The sequence below is a fragment of the Phaenicophaeus curvirostris genome, chromosome 8 (assembly GCF_032191515.1).
Source record: "Phaenicophaeus curvirostris isolate KB17595 chromosome 8, BPBGC_Pcur_1.0, whole genome shotgun sequence".
Lineage (NCBI taxonomy): Eukaryota > Metazoa > Chordata > Aves > Cuculiformes > Cuculidae > Phaenicophaeus > Phaenicophaeus curvirostris.
In genome coordinates, this window is record NC_091399.1 from 34,448,103 (window position 1) to 34,470,727 (window position 22,625).

Genomic DNA, 22,625 nt, shown 5'->3' on the forward strand with positions numbered 1-22,625 from the left:
CATGAATAACAGAATAGCGACTTCTCAACCCAGAATACATGCTGTGAGCCAGGCCGAAGGGCTTTGTTGTGTATTAACATGCATCCAGGAGAGCTGATGGACCTGTGCTGACTCAGATGTCAACTCCTTATGCAAAAGCACGGAGAAAAAGATTTTAAAGATACTGTGCAAAAATGTTTCATTGGAGAAAAGGCACCAAATGCATTCAGTTCTCCCTCAGATTCAACAGTTCAGAACAGTTAGCATGATCTTTTCTATTTTGAAAAGGAACATGAAGGAACAGGGTTTAAAATTCACGAGAATTACTTCAAGTTTTGGTGTGTTTAGGAAGGCTATGAAAGAAAAAAGGAAGAATTTAATTTCCTGACCACTATCTTGACCTAAATATAGCCAACCTGTGGTTTAATTGAAGAAATCATAAGTTGCTATACGTAAGGCATTTGTGTATTTTCTTGAGTCATCCCATATCAAGCACTTTCTTCTTGTACATGCATTGGATTCTCTCCACGAAGAAAAACAGTTTAAGTGCATTAGGAGGCATCCTTGCATTAAGTCAGCTGTCAATGCTAGTGCAAAAGTTCACATTTTGCATTGAGTTGGGTCAACCCCACAAGGATTGTGCGTAATTGCACTGGGAACAGGGCCCAATAATGTATATCAGGATATACGGGGAGATTTTTTTTAATCAATACATAAAAAAAAGAAAAAAATGTTAAATAACTTCCTTAGGAAACAAAAAAAGAGCTAGCACATCTAGCTAATATGAGATTTGCCTATAGTGCTTACAGAGTGGGAGTGGGTGATTAATAGTTTTCAGGAGTTGTGAGCTAGTGCTGGATGGGGAGAAGGATGATGAAGGACTCAAGGCAGGGCATGTTTTCTTCACAAGATCACCTAAACACTGCCATGAGAGAAAAAGGCCCCCCAGGTAAACTGTCTCCACAACTTCCATGAGGACAATTCCCTGCAAAGGCTGTAGGTGAAGGACAAACAATCTCTTCAGCTCCCTGAGCTCTCATCTCTGCTAGAGAAGTCTAAATATTTGGGCTGGCAAGCCTGCAAAGCTGCGCATGCTTAGAGGGGTTTGTTTTATTTATTTTTTTTATTGAAAGGATGGATACAGGCCAACACACTTAATAGTAACCACATGGTAAAATAAATAAGAGTGCCTGTATGGGCATAGAAGTAAATGTTAAATAATTTGCTCTGTTTTTCTGATGTCTTCTATGCCAGCATTGAAATGGCTGTGTGGCAAACGGCACTTTTCCTCTGTTTTCTTAAGCCTGGAACAGTTAATAATTTCTAATTAAACCATCTACATTTTTAGGATATTTATGGGCAAACTGATATGGGCTCTTAAAAATGTGCCTGGGAGGAGCAGGAGCTGTACACTAGAGTCATATTTAAGGGTTTTTTTTTCTTCCAAAGCCACGTAAAAACCCTATCCACATTTTTCTGCTTTTCAAAAGGTATCCACTGGATACACCAAGGAGAAGCTATTAGTAATTTATATTTCTCTTCCTACATTTAGAAGCATTTTTCTTAAAATAAGCAATCATCCTCCAAGCCCACAGTGGAGAACAGGCTGAACACAGAGGCAACTGTTGGGTAACTGCCTGCTGCTGCGAGGCAGGGGAAGTCAGAAGTCAGCCTTTACATATCTGGGATGCCAAAGTTAGCTTACAAAAATAAAGTAAATTTTGACTGAATGCCTTATTTACTCTAATATTTTTTTTGGAAAGACATGAGTCAAGTTTGCCACTATTTTAAATATTTAACACAGCAAGAGTGGCAGTACATACTTCTTGTCTCAGTACTTTTGTTAAGACCAAAACCAGTTCAAATTTATATGGTTTTTTTTTAAAGAGCAAATCTTTTTGGGAGTCTTGCAATTCCTGCATCTAAACCAGACCATAATGAGATGGACGTGAAGCAACTAAATTGTTATGTTCTACACAAAATTTTATATTCAAATGCAGAAGTGTTATAGCCATTTCAGAGCTAATCAACAGGGTACTTCCAAAAGTGAGAAACGCTAAAAATAACTAATGTTGAGATAATCAGTGAAGACATGCTCTAAACAGCAGACAAAAAAGGAAACGTCTCTTGCACATTTAACAGTGTAAAATCCCCTCACTTTATTTACACTCACATTGGCTCTCCACAGTTGACCAACGTGGACTCTTACATACGTGGAAAGCACAAAAGAGACCTTCAGGGATGCTCCGGGGAACAGCAGCTCTTGAGGCAGTTAGCACTGTCTGTCTCAAAAAACCCAAAGTGTCACAACAATGGACAACAGGAGGTTCGTTTGTATCAATTATGCATGAGCATGCAAAGAAATTATATTGCAGCAGGAGATTTAAGGAGGTGTTTTGGCAAGGGGATGCACACCGAGTGGCCCATATTTGCTGCAGATGTGAATTAATATGACATATCTGCAGGCAGTCAAGAATCTCTAATTTATACAAGTCATGACTGGACGGGTTGCTTTTTTTTTTTAGCTGCTGTTGGACTGGAAACCTGTATAGCAGTAGAATAACAGACTAAAACTGGAAATACTTGTTTAATATTTAATACTGTCTGTTTACATTAAACTTTCCCTGCCTTCAGAAGTTTTTAAGTACGTTTCTCTAGATCTCAGATATCTATACACGGGAAGGAGAGGAAAATATACATCATCATAAATAAAATCTGAGTTTACCTGAAGTTCAAGTGCTCCATTAGAATATATCCATCTGAGAGAAAGGGGGAAAAAGCATTAAATTAGTAAACTCCTGAGGTGTGCAGTGGATAAGCACAAAGAACATACTGTTGCTTGCAAAGCTGGTTTGTCCCTCAAAATTGGATTGGAAACTGACCGCCCGTGCCAGAGACTTTTTGCAAACTTACATCTGCCCTCCAAATTGCGTCAAATGACTGCGTTGCCCTCCATGACATCGATAACATCCAGCTGTTCTCCAGCTGTGATTGGGAGATCAATTCTGCTCTTACTGGGGACTGAGCACTTAACAGTGGCTGTGTTGATGACACTGATCTCCTTGTCATGCTGCAGAGAAGAAATAAAAGTGTGAGACATTCTATGCTCACGTGCAATGTCTTTAAGGGTAGTGTGGAGGGACAGAGACAACAGATTGCAGAATGAGTGTGAGGTCTTACTTAAAGCTGAGGAAGGGGGAAAATGCCCAGCTATGTCCCTGATGAAGATCCCAGATTAGAGGAGAAAGCAGCAGGTCAGTTGGATGTCTATCCCGGCATAGTTTGGTACCACCAGATTTCCACTCTAATAGGAGTTAAATACCATAGATGTTTCTCTGAAAAACTTCTCTTCTTTTTCCATCTTTTTGCTTTTTTCTGCATTGCTCTTCTTGAATTTGAAGATACTTCTGTATTGAGAGAGAGAAGACACATACACACGCGTGCACACACACACAGTTTTGAGCTCCATTTAAAGAACACCTGGCACACTAGGAAATGCAACCCAAAGCCTAACTCTGGCTTTTCGTGAAAGGATGAATATGCAACTCATGTTGCACTCAAGCATGGATTGAGCCATTTTGTATCCCCACTTGGAATACCTGTTTTCTCTCTAAGCAGTGTGGGAACAAACAAACTCTATCAAGTGTTTCAAACCAGTTGTATTTTTATAGAAGACAACTATTAGCTTTTCGCCAGCAATTTGTCTCCTTCTGGATTTATTTATATCCAAAGATAAAGGGTCCCCAGATAGCTCTCATCCCAAGTCATTTGTAGAAGTCGGGCTTGACACAGCTCTGCAGATTTTTGTTGCGTTTTTAGTGCACAGAGTAGAAAGTCACCAAAATACACATTTATATGGCACTCTAAAGTCAAATCAAACTCTTACAACAGGCTTAAAAGGAACTATAGCTATTTATGCTGGGTGTGGAGATGCCACACGTCCCAGTTTGTCCGTAAATGCCAGCTGTGATGTTCATTTAAAAACTAAGACAGGAAAAAACCCCAACCAACCAAAAAACACCCACCTGCAATAAACTGTTCATTCTTGGCTAACTTTCATGCACTTAAAATTTAAAAGGAGAGGAAACAAGAGCTAAAGAGATTCCTCTTTGGCAGTGTCAGCCTGCAGGACCTGCAATCTCCAAGGAATGGATGAAATCACATCAGATTCCTGATACTCTAAAATTATATGTGCATGACTGCACAGAAGAACAAGAGGCGTTTGAGCAATCCCATGCAGGAACTCCGTGGTGAGAACCCAGAAAATATATCTCTGATTTGCACTTATTTGTAAGGCCCGCATATTTGGTCATGAAAAAGCTCATTGCAATGCTCATTTTTCTGATCTAAAAGGGAAATAAAATCTCTTACTTCCAAGGGAATTTTCACAGCAACCATAAGACAAAGCTTTTATTTTGCTTTTATGGACAAATGGTACAGCAAGAGGCAATGCAATAAATTCAACTGGAAAAAGAAGACCCAAGAAATCAATGCTTTAACATAAAGGCATGAGGAACACACGGGCAATTATTACACTGTGTGCAGGTCTTCTAAACATAGTGGTTTTGCCAAAATCTCAACAGGTGACCCACAGAGATCAAATATGTAATCAAGGCACAATTAAAGAAAGAATGGGTCTGAGCACAGCCCAGTATGTATCAACTAACACCTTTTTGTCTTGGCAAAGTGGGAAGACATGATACAATTTCAGGGTGAGATCCTCAGGGGATGTTTTGCCCTCAAGATATTTTCTGCAGTTTCCTGAAAGCTGAGTTCAAAGGGAAAGGACTACAGAGCAGCAGCAAAACACAAAATGTTTACAGTCAGATGCAGCCCACTCCTGCAAATGACTCAAGAGATGTGCGTATAAAGTTAGACAACATGGGAAAACACAGAATGGAAATCAAAACCTTTCCACATCATCACTGCTTTTCCTTTGGTCCTTATCATCTTTTGTCATTAGAAATTTTGGCATCCAGGTTTTATGTTTGTCCTTCTCCCTGAATAGAGAGGAAAGAGCCACACAGAAATTCATTTTTTTTTTCCAGCAGACCGTGTCCCCTCCCCAAATCCATGTACCTAAAAAGTTGTGGGTTTTCTCCCTGTCCCCCCCTCTCCAACCACCACCCAAATGCAGCTACTTGCTATGATTTACACCAGCACTCACTGCTGCCACAATCATCTGGCAGCAAAACATCAAGACATGCTGTTCCGTTTAAAAGCAATTTTTCCAACAAGGAACTTGCCAGGACAGGGCTTATTATTGGGTCTGGGGGCCACAGTTTTCCTTCCTTAGGTAAACTGTATGGATTTTCACATGTTTCAGGGAGGAACTCTCTGCTTTTCACATTTCTGGCACTAAGTAGGTAACACTGAAGAAACATTTTGTGGGATTCTCCTTGCCAAACTAAACAGACATGGAGAGGGCACCTGAACTGTCTCCAGAGGACCGAGTCCCGACCAGTCCATGACCCTTGGTGCCTTACGGAACAGCAGGCTCCTCAGGGCACAGGTTTGTGCCAAGAGGACCATCTCTCTGGCCCAAGGTCAGCCCCAGGTGAGGGCATCTTCCTCACCTCAGCTCTCTCTGCCCCACCTGGATATCATCATACACCATGTCCTCCTGGGAAACAACCACTGTCAACCAAAATGCAACAGAGAAAGTTATTAGGAGATGTCATTCCAAGGCTCGTACTCAAATCAATGTATTGCAAAGGAAAATTCAGGCTGCTGCTAGATGCACAACTCAAAGGGGCCAAGGCAATGCAAAATGAAGGTCCTTAGGGCTCCAAAACCCAGCCAAAACTGCAGCCCAAGGCAAGACGGTTGGTTCTGTTAGGTGTCTCTGAGGGCAGTTTTGTGGATGGGTGTCCAGTATTCTGGCTGTCCAGCTCTGGGAATGGAGAAGGAACAGCAGCAAAGCCCCAGCTTCCCATTGTGGCCAGCCCAGGCAAGGTTTCCATCCTGAGGAAATGGGTAAATTAATTCACTCTAGCGCCTTCCCAAGGCTTGATTAGGGGGGCACAGGTTTTGTGCCCCTCCCCTATTTACAGAAGCACAAACTTGTCCCTCTAGCAGACAGTGATAAGAGGTTTTACAGAGAGCTGCCAGGTGGCTGTTAGACACCACTGCCAGTCTGTAAGCAGTAGTTCAGCATGGACCGCTTCACATGCTGCCTCCCTAAATATATTCAGATCTGCAGGAAGAATACTCTTCAAAAGAAAAGAACACCCTCAAATGAGAACCCACCCCCCCTCTTTAGTTTAACACCCACCAATGAAGTTAGCACTGCCATATTATGTGATTTTCAGAGAGGTACAAGGCACAAATTTGCTTTTCCACTGTGCAATACGTCTGCCTCTTCATACACATATAGGTACCCGAGAGTCAGATATGTGTATGTTGCTTACCTATATTTGGTACTGACATTGAAAGCAATCTGTGGATAGAAAAAGGCTTTTAGAAACAATTTTGTACATCAGTATCATCCAAAAAAACACGAACACTGACAAAACAGCAGTGCTTAACAGCAGAAACGATGGGGGCAAGTCTAGGTGCACAGGCCCCCTGACACCAACAGCATTTGCCAGAATTATATCCCTTGCTAAATAAGCATCTCCATCCCCTGGCAGCAGCAGGAACCATGTGCTTATCAGGTATGTTATGACTGGACTACATTGCATCCAAAGAATAGTCCCAACCTGCAAAACACCCTCCTCCTGCCCACTCCTACACCCTTTCCCAACAGCTAAATGGTTGATGGGCAGTGGGTAACTGTAGTCAGTAGTAATTCCCTCCTCGTAGCCTGTCAATATGGGTTGCCCAGGAATTGAAATGTGAGAATGATAATAGGTATTTAAGATACTCGTGTGAGCTTTAAAGGTTCTTTGTCACAGGAGAATAGTATGAAACCTGGTGGCTCCTTCCCTGTAGCGATATTTAACAGTAATGCAGGAAGGAGCCACTGACATGGCAGAGCACCTAGCTTGAAAAGGGTTTTACGTAAAACAAACCTTCTTCAGATAGAAGAGGAAAGGGTTAATCAAAATTTCGGAAGAAATAAGAAAAATTAGCATTTCCCTGGACTTCAGGCATGGTCCACAGCGTGAGGCACACACTAACAGTGATGGAGGAAGGGTTCTGCAGGTAGCTACTATGCATTTGAGGGAAAGGCATCTTCCATGGAACTTAACCACGGTTTTGAACATTAAGTTATAGTACACAAAAGGTCACTACAGAAAGTTATACAATATTCTCTACCCTAAATTGTTAAAACTACAGAGTCAACAGTAAACTCTTTCAGCAGATGCTCTTGCCAGGTTGACTATAAATGGTACTTGGAATAAAAACATTCAGCCCTTAAGAGCCACATCAGCAAGCTTTTGTCTAATCCTGGCCCACAGGTCTAGGCAGCAGACGTGTTCTACATTCCCTTGAGTACCTGCATCATGCTGAGGCATCAGAAAGGTACCAAAGGCAGCAGAAAGCCTATGCAAACTTGGACACTGCTGTAGGACCAACTCCTGTAGCTTCCTGATGCCAGAGGCTTTGGAGATGCTGCACAGATGGACCACTGGCCACATCTGCCATAGCAGCTGCTAATGAGTTGACAGAAACACTTTTGGCATAGCTTTCCCAATAAAGCTGCATTCTTAGATGTCTTAGTCTCAAAATATGGCAAATATGAACAGGTTCAGGTTTGGAAGGGGGAGGAGTTGGACAACAAACATATTCTTACCTGAAGTTTTCCTTCAATCTAGTATTCAGCTTCAACTTTTCTATCTTAAACAAGTTTCCAAATCTCTTTTGGTTTTCTGTTCTGTCCAAAAGAGAATCAGATTTTAAATTAAAGAGTCGCTAGGCACTGAAGTATGTGAGACCTGTAATAGTTGTAGTCCCAGAGGTCCTGAAGCAGGTAAAAAGGAAGGTTACTAGACCCTAGACCTCAGCTCAATAGTAGGATTTAACAGCATCTTATCTTGTGGATGAGTGATGGATTCAACAGGATAGGCACCAACACAGCAAAAGTCCAAGCTCAGATCTTTGCTTAGCTTTAAACTTTTCTGTGTTAGCTGAACTTGTCCTTCTCTGACCCAACAATTACAGAATGATCCAGGTTTATTTGAAGTAAAAATTCCTGTTGAAAGGACAAAAGTTACCAATAAGCATACAGTGCGCATTTCAAAAAGAGTGCATCAGGAGCATCTGTCCATTCCACCCTTCATCACGCATTTGTGTTGTGTGTGCTCTCGAGAAGGACGTTCCACTACACGCCCTTCTCTCTCCAATTTACGGGGGAGCTGCAAAGCTACACAGCCATTTCCTAATGGAGTATCTCTGAACAGCCAAGATCCTCATAGGGGGCACACTACCCATGTGCAAGTACAATTAAAAATATTTTATGTGTATTGGCACACCTAATCCTGCACGTGGGATCAATAGAAATATTATGTAAAGATCGGTTTGGGGATCAAGGCACTGACCTCTGAACCCTGCGAATTTGATTCCAACCCTAGCTTTGCTGTGGTATTCCCTTGCAAACCCAGCAAGACGTATGGGCCTTCTGTGAATTAGCAATAGAATTTAACTTCTGCTACTGTTCAGCACCCAGATTCAGAGAGGTGCAAGAGAGGCATGGGTGCATTTCCCAGTGGGAGGGGGCCATGTATGGCTGGTCCGAGAGCCAGATGCAGACACCGGCACCCTAGTCTCTATCCAGAGAGGTTTGTGCACCTCCACCACACAACTCCCATGGACAATTTGCAGAGAAATGACACTTTCATCCTTCAAGAACTGCACAGTCACCTCCAGGATTTCAGGTTTCCCATACCTCTTTCTCCAACTCTGACACACAAAGGCTCTACATGCACACATAAGCTAGACTTGAATCCAGATGCAAGACAGTACAAGTGTCACATCCGTAAGGGAAAAGCAGATGTACAGCAACACCTTATTATTATTCCTCCCACACCACTCTTTAGAAGAGAGCTACCAGATGCACTCAAAGCAATTGTGTACAGCATCCCCAGCCCACATGCTGTTCCCAAAGGCTGTCTCTACTTCTTACGAAGGGACACAGGAAATCTTTTACTGCATGAGGGTAAGGAACCACACAAAGTTAATACATGAAAATACAACTAACTTAACGTTTCACCTCTTAATCCATTTGGGAAGCTCAGGCAACAAATAAACCTGAGGCTGCAAAACTCATTGCTTTATAACACACCCTGTAGAAGCAAATATCTTGAGAAGCTACATAAAAAAAGAGCAGGTTCCAAGTTAGTTACAGCATGTCAGCCTGGACATTTTCAGCTTTCCGGCCTTCTGTGATCTGCAGTATGAGCATTTTGCCCCTTTTTATGAGGACAATGTCCCCATTTGTCCCTTGAGCACTACCTCTTCCAGCACACAAAAAAGGTACCACTTCTTAGCTACAGCTGAGCAAAGCTTTAGATCAAGAGAAGGATAGGAAGACTGTCCTGTGTGTTTTATGTGAGCAGAGGTCTGTAAGAGAGCTATTTCCAATGGATGAAGAGTGCTACAGGCACTAATATAAAGGCCTCACTGCTTAGGGATTAAATTGTGGTAATTACTTTTTGCTCCCTAAGTATCAGCCAAAGTGGAAAGAGGGAAGAAGAGGGGGAAAAAGCCATACAACAACCGTACAATGCCTTTCTGCACTTGCATTAGAAAAAAATAAAAGGCTTCCAGCCAGTACCTGACATGCGAGATCAAAGAAGCACCATTAGTATTTCAAAACACAGGCTAAGAAATTGCAACTTACTCTGGTTTTGCTGGATTTTCATCCCCAATCTCAACATCTTCATATGTTTCTTCATAGCTGTTTCCTGAAACTTAAAACCAAGGCATGCAATTATCACAAACCACACTCAGTAGTGATGAGGTGAGGTTTACTGGACAAATTGCAACCACACTATTACATTCTCTTACAGAGCCTTCAAGGCTGCTCAAATTAATTCCACACTAGACACATATATTTACCTACACTGTTTTTAATGGGGATTTAGAGCAACCAAGCCAGAAGGAGATATTTTCGATGTTGAAATTTAAATAAAGTTGTTCACATAGTCTCCAAGGAACCAGCCCAAATTAAAAGCAGCTCCCATTCAAGCTTCCCCATGTGCTGCACTTACTGCTGGCTGAAGCAAACAAGCTCGAGGCATCCGATGCTTGGCTGCTAAAAGGCAGAAATACTATATCAGCATGTGCTGCAGCATAGTTTTAAAAATACATTTCACAGACACGGCAATTGCAAGTATCCCATGTCCATACTCACAGTGTATCTTGCATTTCCTCAACATCATCATATATATCATCCTCTGGTACCTGTGGAGAATGCCAAGTGCTTTGGTTCAGGGCTATTCTTTCTACTTGTGGCTTTGGAACACCATTATGCATGTAATGCACTGGAAAAGAGAAAGGACCTTTGCTTTAGAAGCTTTTCTGAGGAAGATCCTACAGTCATACTTTTTATCCCAGGAGTCCAGGAAAGTCTCTGAGCCACTTTGAGAAAGAAAGTGATAATTTTAAAAGATTTTAAAATTTTAAAACATTTAGCTTTAAAACATTTTACAGTTTTAAAATGCTATAGGTTAAAAAAAAAAAAAGATCATCTGTCAATATTCTCAGTTGTGGCAGCTCTGACCCAAATGCTCCTCACCAGAAAACATCCCAAGAGACTATTCATGAATGTTCAGAAAACTGATTGAAGGGACAGCTAAGAATGGTTGGTGGAGATGCTAAGGTCCAAATAATGGGCCAGTGTGTTGGGAATACACCTGTAAATCAACACCTCAGAAAGGTGAGGAGAGAGTATCCCAGAGATGTATTTCAGCAAAGGCTGGAAACAAGCATGAGAGTTTTAGCTCCAGAAAAAGCAATGAAGGACTCTGGTAGGTGGCAATAGTAAATCCTTACAACTGATTCAGGAGAGTTGAAATTATGTGGAAATGCAGTCACATAAGTAAAAGCGGATAATGTTTCTAAATGAACACAGGCACATGCAGAAAACCTCACCAGAAACATGTACCAGCACAACATGATCTAGTTAATGAACAAAATTTCTGCAAAACATTCAAATCCCTATGAAGAAGAAAAGGACGCGGGCAGAGGAAGGAGTGGGGTGGTGCAGGAAAGAACCAAACAGTTCCCTGAATGAGGCTTTCTGGTGAGGCGATACCAGGCAGCTCACCACGAGTACTTTTGAAAAAAAATTGCACACACCCCCAAATTACCTCCATCCGTTCAAAGGTCAAGCAAACCACCTAGATTTCTTGCAGACACCAACCAAACCAGAAAATTATTATGAAGTGTTTTAAAATGAAAGAAACCAACCCAAAGACCACACCAATAACAACCACAGCCACTGTCAATTTACACTTTCTCCTTCACGCTCCTGACCAACAGAGCTAATTTTTTTCTCCCTCATCTTTGAAATGCTGCTGTATCACACTAACAGCCTGCAGAGGCAGGAGAAAGCCTTTGCAGAAGAAAGTTTATGCACACTTATATCTGAAGTTGCAGGATAGTATTTACAGAGGAGACTGGGCTTAACTGCACAGCTAAGGTGCATATCACCTTCTCTGGGTGCTGTCTCAGAGCACTGTGACAGAAGGAGCCTGCAAGGAGCTGAATAGGGACATTTTGTCTCAAAGATTGCTAAAAGTCACTGCTGGGTTGTAACACAAGAGTCATCGAAATCACAAAGTTAGCAAATCAGCACTCAGCAAAAGATTGGCTTTGAGGGGCAGGGGGGGAAGGCACGTGACCACCACATGCAAAATGAGCTGGAGACACCAGGTAGTAATGCACAAGTGCAGGTGGGCGAAGATGTGTGGTATGCCTAGCGCATGACAACCCGAGCTGAGAAAAGGTATAGAAGGACTCGCCAAAAGCCCACACTTGCCTCTGCCCACTACCAACTCTTTGTGGGACCCCTGAGTTGCCAACCCTTGAAGACACTGCAGACCCATGGCAGCGATTATTTTTGCGGCACTATCCCAAACCTTTGCTTAGCTTCCTATATTTGTTCCTCTCTTTCCTATTGCTGCAAGCCTCCTCTCAATTTTCACTTACAGCTTTTTACAATAAAGAAAGACTCTTGATGTACGGCATCTGGCCATGGTTGTGTCTCAATCTCAGCCTAGGGGGATCATAAAAAACCCTCCAGGCTTCAGTCTGGGACAGATCCCAAAGTCGGAAAAAGACTCACTAGAACTACTGAGAGGTTGTATCAAGAAGCCATCATCCATCTTGTTAAGGGACAGAGGGAGACTTCAGGCTCTCATCCCATTCATGTGTGTTTCTACCACAAGCCTTAGCCAAACCCTTTTCTGAGACAATAAATTATGAGAAGCAGAGGAGATGGATTTCATCTCTCTTGGATAAGGGCAATCTGCTAGAAAAACAAACACCTTGGTTTGAGTTCTGCAGATGGTTAACCAACTTAGGAGCTATTTGCAAAGCTGAAATAAATTATTCAAACCAGAATAAAATGTGCATGCAACCTTTTGCCCTGGTTTAACTAAATTGGTTCAAGAGTTGCATCCAAATTTCACATCATTTCCCATATGGAATAGACATTTGGGCAACAGATGGGACTGAGAATTGAAGAAACACTCAGCAGCAATGAGATACTCACAGAGCCCTGCTCTGTCTTTTGTCAGCCATTGTGGGGTAGGATGCTTTGCATTTTGGGTACTCATCACATTCTGCTTCACTTGCAGCACCTTCATCCTGCCTCTACCATCTTCCTTGGTTTGGCTATTGGGAGAGACATATTTTTTTCCACCTGTCTGAGATCAGATATTTGGTTTGGTCAATACAGTCTTTAGAAGCAGCATTCTAATGTAACTTACATACACATACATCTATAAGAATATAAGTTATCTTTCTGTGGACTTAAAACAGTTTTACGCCCTTTTCTACCAGGGCTTTCTGGTAGACATAGGTGCAGCTTGGCAGCCTTTTAGCCAGCAGCAGTTGAGCAACGGGCAAGCAAAAGAGAAGGCAGAAAAAAACAGGTGATTAAGGACTCAAATTTCAACTGTTTCCTGAACAGAGGGAGAAAAGAAGGAGAAAAGTAATTATGAAAAGCAGTCTCAAGGATACAATACCTTGAAAATGTTCTTTGCTTCCCGTTGCTCTCTCACAAGTCTTGGGTTTTGCTCTACATCCTCTATTATAGCTCTTCCAGGACTGAAAATTTCAGAAACGAGAGAGATCTCAGAACAGAGACACTTCAGTAAAGTCACAGAGAGATGGATTTGTTTATGACTATGTCAAAATAAGCTGCTCATTTTCCCTTTGAATGACATAGGAAAGACCACCATTACTAGAAGCAAAGGCAAATCCAAATCTAAAGGCCAGTAGTTACTTGGAGTAATAGCAACAATTCTTAGAAAAGCAACAAACTAATATGATTATATCCTAGTAGCAGGAATGGACAAGCTAGATCCATTTGCCAGTGGTGGTACCTGTTTCACAAGACTTGCCTCTCATGGTACTATGTTGCAATTTATGGAAGAAGGTTCAACAGAAGGAGGTAGAATATTATACCTTATTTTCCCAGCATAACATTTCCCACTGACATTACCCCTTTTTATCATATGATTCTTCAATACCCATTGAAAAAACAGTCTTTGGCCACCGACAGTAACAAAACACCACAAGGAGTTCAAAATGTGACATTTGTAGGGTGAAATTCAGTGTGGACTGTGTCTTACCACATGCCTTTGGATCCAGAACAGGGTGTTTTAGTTTGAAAGTTTCATACCCCTCCCTTCTGATACTGAAGGAGTTCAGGTTTTGATAGAAAAAGGCAAGGCTTTATTATTTTTTTAACTTTGTGGGCCAGTGGAGAGAAGAAAGTCTTCCCTCCAAATATGGTTTAGAATAAATACACTCCTTGAAACCATCAGTGCTGACACAGAAAAGCATAATCATCTACATTGTCCTGGTCATAAAATATATGACATTTCTTTCTATTTACTGAAGGTTACAATATTCTAAATGTAACCTGGGTTAGTTTGGGGGTTAGAAGCAGCTTGAGAGAAAGAAAAGGAAATTACCTGGATTTGGCAAAGAGAAGTCTCTTCTGTTTCTAGAATAAAGAAGAGGAAAGCCTTCAGTCACTGTGCTTCTTTTTCAACACTCAAGCTTTTATACAAGGCCTCAACTGTAATATAGTATTTAAAGAAATATTTCTTTAGAAAGCCTAGAGACATTTTATGTTTGGAATAGTCATCAGGCAAGGATACTACCTCTACTTTGCCGGACAGCAGACACGCATATTGACAAACTGTACAGGGATAATATAACAGTGCAAGGGATCAGTCCAATGAAGCTACTGGTCAGAATGAAAGCAATTGCAGGTTGGAGAGCTTTCAGAAGAGGAGAAAGTTTTTTTAATTAAATAAACATTTTCCAACCTGCCATAAAATAAAACTACAGCCAAGCCAGAGAACTCTTTGCAAATCATCCGCAGATAAGTGCATTTAGCAACCTGTGCTATTTCCTGGACAATTTGATTGCTTTGCAAGTCAGGACCTAAAAGTGGAGTTCGACATTTTCCAAGGAGCAGTTTTCTCTCTTTTATCAGGGCCAGAACTGATATCCAGTACACGATCACCTCCTGGCATACGGTGACATGTTCTCTCAGCCCAGCTACACACTGTGAGCTTGTCCAGGCAGTCAAGCAGGTCTTCTCAAGAGACAGCTGGAGCAATTGCTGCAGTGTGCAATGCACTATCTTGCCTTCACTGTAAGGTATCTATCTCCACTGCCAAGGTGAATAGCTACCTGCTTTGCAGTCAGGGTAAAATGAAAAGTCAAGCAGTAGTTCGTAGCAGAGATAACCCTGCAGCAGGGGATGAAAACCTATACAGTTGTGACCACAAGAGTTGCCCTTGTTTATGAGCCAAAACGCAAATAGTGCTCCCATGACAAGAAATACAGGTCAATTTTGCCTTTATGCCTTCACAGATGGATTACCAGCACACAGCTTGCCTTTGGCAAAAACATCCAGGTGGTAATACCACTTCTATACGTTTGCAGAAGTCAAGGGAACTGACCCTCTCTGCTAGTGTGTCTAGAAACCTCATTAGTCTTTGTGTTCCTTCTGCAATTTCTTATTTAATTTTGAGAGTTATCACAGACAACATACATAAAGAAATATTCAACAGGTAAGAAAATACAGTTTCTAAGATAGGAAAGCATGGTATGCGTGGTAAAATCAAGCCTGAAAGATCAAAACCCGTTGTGATGAGACTTACCTTGTGTTCTTGAGGCTCTGCCTTAGGTACTAGAAAAGATATTTGTCAATATGTATTACTTTTTAGTCCATATAAAAAACATTTGCAAAACCCAACTTCAGCCCACTTATTCAACAACCAGGTAGACACTCATCATGGTACATTCACCACGTACTACAGGCCAGGGTCCTTCGATTTCCTATTTAGCATTGACTTACATTTGAAGGACCACAGCATTGAGTTTGACAGGCCACAATTTTCATAGCCCTAGGGCTAAACCCAAGAGGGCTGTAGCAGGTCCCCTCAAGGATGTTATTTGGCTCCTGTTCCAAGGGGAGAGAAAACCAATGCACAAGGCAGAAACTAACCTCCCTGCAAAGAGGCAACTTTGAAAAGCGCAAAAGCAGAGCAGTGGCAACTCTGACAGAAAAAAAATCATACTGAGAAGAAGTAGTGATGGAAAAACTCTAACTTTTGCCCTTCTGTTCCCAAGAAGATGCTGAGATTTGACTCACTATTTTCTTTTTCTTTGACATGAGTAGATTCTCATGACCTTTCCATGCTTGAGTTTTATTGTAAGCACCATCTCACCACAGAAACACTAATTCCTTTTTTTTTCTGTGCCCCAAAGTCCTCATACACTGTCAGTACACAGACAGACAGTACATTGTCACCCAGACTTTTTGGTCACCCAGACCAATACACAGCTGCTTTTCTCAGCTTGAAGAAACTATATGATTTCCCCTTTTAGAGGCTTTATCCCAAACAGCATTTGATCACCTAGCAGTCTTGCTTTGCAATGTACCTTCAGTGACACTCAAGGTTGTGGTGTCCCCAGACTGATTCAGGTATGTCCGGGTTTCTTCATAATTATGCTGCTCTTCTAGTTGTGCACTGAGAAGATGAAAGAAAAGAGAGAAGAGATTTTCTTTCTGACCATTGTAGAAGTCTGATAAAAAATATTCATCTTCAGGACAGAGAATTCAAGTGCTTTGATACCATGCCTACAAGATAGCAAGGTGATCATAGGAATTCCTCAGAGGGAGAGGAGACCTGTGACAGATGTAGGGCTCAGCTGAACCTCCCTCCCAACTCCACAGTCTCAATGCTTTTCCTTTGAGAGGATAAGCTGTGTTTGTAAGGCTCAAAGCACATAAAGGAACTTTATACTGGGATTATGGTCTTCCGCCTACAGAAAATCCTCAAGCAGAAGAATAAACAAAAGTCCAAGGAAACCTACTACAACTACTTTAAAATTAATAACAACTTAGCTGTACAGTTTGGCATGCTGTTTCTCACCTAAGGAAACAGGAAGGGGAAAGCAGAGATACCAGATGGGATGTGTAAAGATCCTGCTCCTGAGCTTATCAAGCCAGGCAATCCAGGCCAATGCAGACAGCAGCACATGTAAGCCACAGAAGGAGGCAAAACATCTCAGCCCCAGCACCACACAGCCTCAGGTACTGGGCTTCCCAGTCCTGTCCCCATCTCCTCATTCTCCATTTTCCTTTCCTCCTCCAGAAATTCAAATTAATGTCACTTGGGAATAGGTGCAGAGAGAAATCCAGGCCTTCCCAGATCACTCATGCAAATACAGGAAATCTCTGTTGCTTCTGTTCACAGCAATAGAGTTTTCAGCAACTCAGGAGTGTATCGGGAAGTGGCAAATATACAAGGCGCAGCTCGTAGCACATACAGGGGATGGGGTCAGGTGGTGAAAGAACAAAAAAAGAATAGGAAAAGCTATAGTGAGACTTCCATCTTTTAACAGTAAGTCTATAATAAACATCAGGAAGGGTTTGGTTTTCCTTGAGTCACTGACACAATTCAGCTTCAAAGAGCAACATCTAAGCAGTTGTTGCAAACCAGAAGAGGGACAAGAAACAAGGTGCATTTTAACAGTAGTGAAATCAGAGTAAGAAACAATACTGAAAGCTAAGTAGAAGCTTGTGCTAATACCAAAGACTGCCCCAGCCTCCTGTAGCCCCCCAGGATTGGGGGCAGTGCCTACAGGCTTACTGGTCCCACAGCACATTTTGGACATGTAGTTCTCACTAAATAGGACACACATACATATTGCATTAATACCACAAGCAGGTATTTTATCCCTGGTGCCTTCACCTGAGGAAGAAAACAGGAAAATCCCCCACATTTCACTTCCCCAGCCCAGTCTCTGGATAAAATTGTGTCCTGGGAGCTTGGCTGGATACCAGACAGCCCTTTGTATATACCACAGTGCTACACCAGACCCGAAACACAGCTAGGACAGTGGATCCCTGACCAGTATCAGTGAAGGCAGATTATTTATCCTCAAACAAGGAATCAGAGCTCAAGATTAGTTGGTCAGAGCATCTACATCAGGGTTTCTAAGAGACCAGGCCTCATTACAAGTGAGGCTTTAAGGGGAGAAATTTCTGGGCCCCAAATCCTATGATTTTGCTTTTGTGCTGGAGTTCATTAAATTCATTTCCCTAGTTATCACACGGTTAATATTTAACAAGCAACATATTTTAAAGACCATATCACAAGTATTTGAGCAAGATAGCTAATCTTGCTGCAACAACAGTTTCCTCGTGGTGCATGACAGCTTTGGAGCTGGTTATTTTTTGACCAGTTCTCTTCTGACAAGTACAGATTAAAAGTTAATCAAAACACCAACCAACACTGTCAGGAACACCTGATGATATGAAAAACATAACTTACTGTGTTGCTGGCTGAATGAGTTTATTGTTTGGGCACAAAAAATATTTTAAGAATTCATCTCTCTTTGCTTTGGTTCAGCCATTCTGTTTCCTAATATTCCAGCTGCATATTCCTGCAGCTAAGACACAACATGTTCACAAATATTTTTCTCCACTTTTGTTATTCTTGTGGCACAGAACTGGGACCACTACAAGTCAGAGACATAGCAGAAGTAGCCAGGATCCTCTTGTATACAAACCCAATTATATTTGTAAGGCTTTTGAGCTGTTTCAGACACTTGCAGTATCAGAACCTGAACCAAACAGCTCTGGTGGGCAAGTTTGGACCACGACCCAATAAAATCTCACATCAGCATCTGGAGACAGCTGAAGTCCTTGGGATTCGGAAGGCAGGCAGTGTACCCTGGCTGTGCTGTCTGCACAAACATGAGGAAGGCAAGCTCCTCCAGTGCTGGCAAAAATAAATAAAAATCCCCAACACCTGCTGCTTACACCAGGGCTTTGTTTCAGCAACAGTTCTCAAAAGCATCTCTTTTATAAAAACACTAAGCTTGAGTACATGGAAAACAGGACAAGGGAAAACATATGGGTGCCAACTGATCTTTGCAACCAAAGCACTGGCAGTGTTTTCCCCTCAAACCAGCTAAATCAGACCTAAAGACGTGCAGATAGGGTTCCCATGCTGCTCAAAGAACCCAGAGAAGAAAATAGAGTTGAAGTTTTCTACTTTAGGAGAAGGTCATCCCAGCCAGTTTTGAGCTTCCCATGCAGATTCACACAACACCTGCAGTAAGCTGCTGCCTCTGGGAATAGGATGTTCTCTCCAGCCTGCATCGGGATGCTTTAGCATCATGGGATGAATATGCTTCCATTGCCTACATTCCTCATTGTGTGAGCCACACACTCACCTTTTGGGGGTCAAGTAATCCTCTTCATCAGCAGCTGCACACAAATACACAGAGGATTAGTGTTTGAAGGCAAGACCATTCTCCTATGGAACACAGACTGCAGCAACAGGGAGGTGTGACAGAGATGGCCCTTCCTCTAGGCAGCAAGCCACACACAAAGACAAGCATGAAATAAGATTACCAGCAGAAACTAGGGATGTGGCTATGTTAATATGTCATTGTTTCATGTTTCCGGGCAACAACCTCAGGCTTTCTAGAGATCAATAAGTAAGAAATATTGAGAGAGCATGAGGTTGATGACGTATAAACGTAACAAGTTTCCATTTAGAAAATGCAAGTTGATTAGAAAAGAGTATCAGTGAAAGCCTCTCTCTTCCCTTCTTATCAAAGCCAGGGCAGACCAATAAACATTGGCACAGTAAAGCCAAAGAGAATTTAGTCAAGCCCTTCCTAGAAAATCAGCTCCCTTTGAATTCAGCCAAAGTTATGCCTAAAGATCTGGCTATAATTAAGGCCATATCTAGAAAGAAACATTATTTAGTAGCTTAATAAGCAGTCCAGAATATTCTATTATGCAACATCAATAGGGTTTTCTTACGGGAAACTGAACTTTCGCATTTCCTGATGTTGCAACATTTAATGATGTTCCCCTCTGTTGTATTTAAAGCAGAAGGGGGGGATTAGCAGGCCAGTTTCTACCAATTTTATTGTGCCTTCCCACAGTTGTATGCTGCAGAGTCAAAGCATTTTCCACTGGAGAGGCGCAATAAAGATCAGCTCATGGCATATGCAGCTGCTGCTGTCTTACAGCCAGCTGTAAACCATTCACAACACACTGCAGTTGAAAGGAAAGTAGGTTTCTGCATGGGAGTTGATATCCAACCTGGAAAACCACTTCCCTTTTCCAGATTAAGAGCAGTCTTACTGAAACTGCTGATCCCTTTTCAATGTTTGGGGACACTAGAAACAAGTAACACCTTATTTCCATGGACTTGGAATCATGGCATTATAGTTGTTGATAAACTGCACATTATGCATTATTCATTTTCTGTAGAACAAGTTTGGGGAGAAAGACTAGAAACCTCTTACTCGTTTCATTTCCTCTATGCGCTGTAGGCATGGCACTTTGGAAAGTTCTGAGATCAAACTTCGGGGGCCTTGGTGGCTTCTCAGGTGCTGGACCCAGAGATTCAGCTGAAGGGAGAGGTCTAATTCTTGGCCACTTGCTCCCAGGGCTGTCAGAGATTTTTCCTGCTCCAGGTCTGCAGAAGGGAGGCTCCAATTCTGCTCCAGAGACACACAAGGACAGGCAGCAATTAGCCCTCATGTCAGCAAAAATCTGTGTAGGGTTATTAGTTGTTATACTGACATTTCTAACCATTTCTTCTTCCTCCCAATTTCAGCATCCCCGTTACACAGCAGGGCTTTTACCACATTACTAGAATAGAAAAGTAAACGGAAATGTCCATTTTTACATATTTTTACAAGGTTAACCACGTTGGGGCCTAAGCTCTTGACAGCTCCCTTCCTCTGGATTACAAAACACTAGCCTAGTTTTTTGTACTGACAACACTTTAATCTGCCAGAATTTAGTGGCATAGCTGTTTTCTATACATGGTGCAAGTGAGGTGGCTTTCCAGGGTAAACAAAGACTTAATCTTCTCAGTGCACGGGCACTCAGCCTAACTTTAGCAAGGGGAACTTCATGGCCTTCGATTTTCCTAGTACTAATTTCTGTAAGATATATTGCAAAGAGATGCTCAAATATGACCTTTAGCAAAGCTGGGAGCGTGCAGAGGAGGAATTCAGTTTTAAGCCATTTTAATTTGAACTAAACTGTCTTTGCAGAAGAGACAAACCTTTCTATTTCTGTGTGAAAATCAAATAGTAGGGCGTAGTCACATTTACGTTGTAATTGCAGAAGGCCAAAGCAGACCAAAACTAAAGATACTCCCTCCCCTGCCTTCTCGCTTCATCTTACTCTCAATTTGGTGGAGATGGGTACTCCTCCCCTTATCTAAGCTCAACAGGAGTCTGGGGCCCTTTTCTCTTCTCCAGGACCTCTGGAGAAAGAAGGGAGCACTGCAATGGGCCTGCTTGGCCTCTTGTTTGAAGGTCCCAACTCATAACAGCTTTTCTCTCCAGCTGCTATATCCTGCACTCTCAAGAGCACCCATACACATATATGCTTATAAGCACATACAGATACATATATATGTGCTCATTGTCAAGACAATAGTTTACTACACCTTTTTGGTGCTGAGGTTGCTCTCTTGGAGCACGAAAACCTGGCTGGCAGAATGCAGTGGCCACTGTGCTTTTAGCACCTGCTTCATCAGAACTCCTGTGTCCTCTGGGAGTCTGGGGAAGAGCCAGCCCGCCGCTGCACAGAGCATCCTTCTTCTGAGCATGCAAGACCAGCACGGGTTCGCTTTCAGATGGTTGCATCTTACTGTCATACGATGCAGCCGGAGCACATGTCACCCTCCTATCCGAGCAAGGGTGCACACGTAAGTTTGTTGTCCATTGGGTTGGGAGCAGTGCACTTGCTTTCTCACTGCAGGATAAAGTGTTTTCCCAGATCTGTAGGGCATGGTGGAAAGAATTGGGGACTGAAGGGTCCTCTGGAGATGTTTGGGCTGATCGTTTTTGGTCAGTGCAATACAATGGCAGAAGCTTCTCTTGACAGTTCTTGGGAGAACCCTGCCTTTTGTCCAAGACAGTGCCTTTGTACTCTTCAGTGTGCCCTGTTGGTTCCATGTAACCCAGCTTGGCTCGAGGCCATGCCAAGGGTTTGCTTTGGGTGACCACGAAGGATTGGGCACCAGGATGGGCAGGTTCATCCTTGGGTTTTAGTATTTTAAGTTCTCTCCTTCTCTGAGTCAGAGGGCTGGACACAGCATTACCTCCAGAGCCCAGCTTGGGAGGGATTTCAGCGGGAGGCTTCTTGCATGGCTGCACAAGCTTGTTGGCCAAGTTGGAATCATTTTGAAATTTTGCTCGTAGAGTTTTGAAATCAGTCACATCTTCCTGGGTTGGGGAAGAGAGGAGAGCACTAAACATCCATTTTCAGAGATGGCAACAGGCAATTTATATGATCATTATCATTTTAGATAGAAAGAGGCCACAAACTTCACCCTGGTCACCAAAGATATGTAGAGCCTGGTGAAAATTTTAGAGCAGGAGAGGGGAATTAGCTCACTCAAAGGATCCTTCAGGGGCTCACAAATCACTGCTGATAAAGGCAACAGAGCAGAGAGAGGGAAAACACGGGAGCAGAGTGTGGAAACAACCAAGCACAGCCAGCAGGACTAGTGGAGTTGGCTCTTGCTCTCCAGTGTCACCCAGTGCTGGACAATGTCCCTTAGGAGGACCTAGAAAATGCTAAAATGAATATTAGATCTTCCTGGCGGAGCTGCTGCAACAACAACTCATGCACCTGCTGCGCAGGAAAGCTGCACTTTATTTTCAGTACACAAGCATCAGGCAGGGGAGGGGCTGATGCTGCTCCAGAGATCCTCAGTCCATCTCTCATCTCTTCTAGGAAAATCCAGCCTGGGAATAGAAGCACCAGATGCCCTCCTTGGTGGGCTCCAAATGACCCGTGGGTCAAAACCTTCTTCCTCCACTCTGTTAGTTCAGGTCAGGTTACCCATGGGTCTTTGGATGCTTCTCCCCTTGCTGTTGTTCCCACCCCATGGAGGACATACAAATCAAGCATGCGGGACACAAGGACACAAGGACTTCAAGAGCATCTCTCAATG

General features: G+C 42.5%; 1 protein-coding gene across 1 annotated transcript; it reads right to left on the minus strand.

The window, feature by feature from the left end:
• Positions 1-2,289: 2,289 nt before the first annotated feature.
• FYB2 (FYN binding protein 2) lies at positions 2,290-22,144 on the minus strand. The gene is given in 17 exon segments (XM_069861831.1): positions 2,290-3,049; positions 3,302-3,386; positions 4,890-4,979; positions 5,556-5,616; positions 6,390-6,418; positions 7,718-7,798; positions 9,764-9,833; positions 10,134-10,177; positions 10,277-10,406; positions 12,641-12,794; positions 13,116-13,197; positions 14,070-14,101; positions 15,273-15,301; positions 16,045-16,145; positions 18,862-18,895; positions 19,951-20,145; positions 21,111-22,144. Coding segments are annotated over 17 exon segments (2,319 nt in total). The 5' UTR covers positions 21,925-22,144; the 3' UTR covers positions 2,290-2,761.
• Between the last annotated feature and the right edge of the window lie 481 nt (positions 22,145-22,625).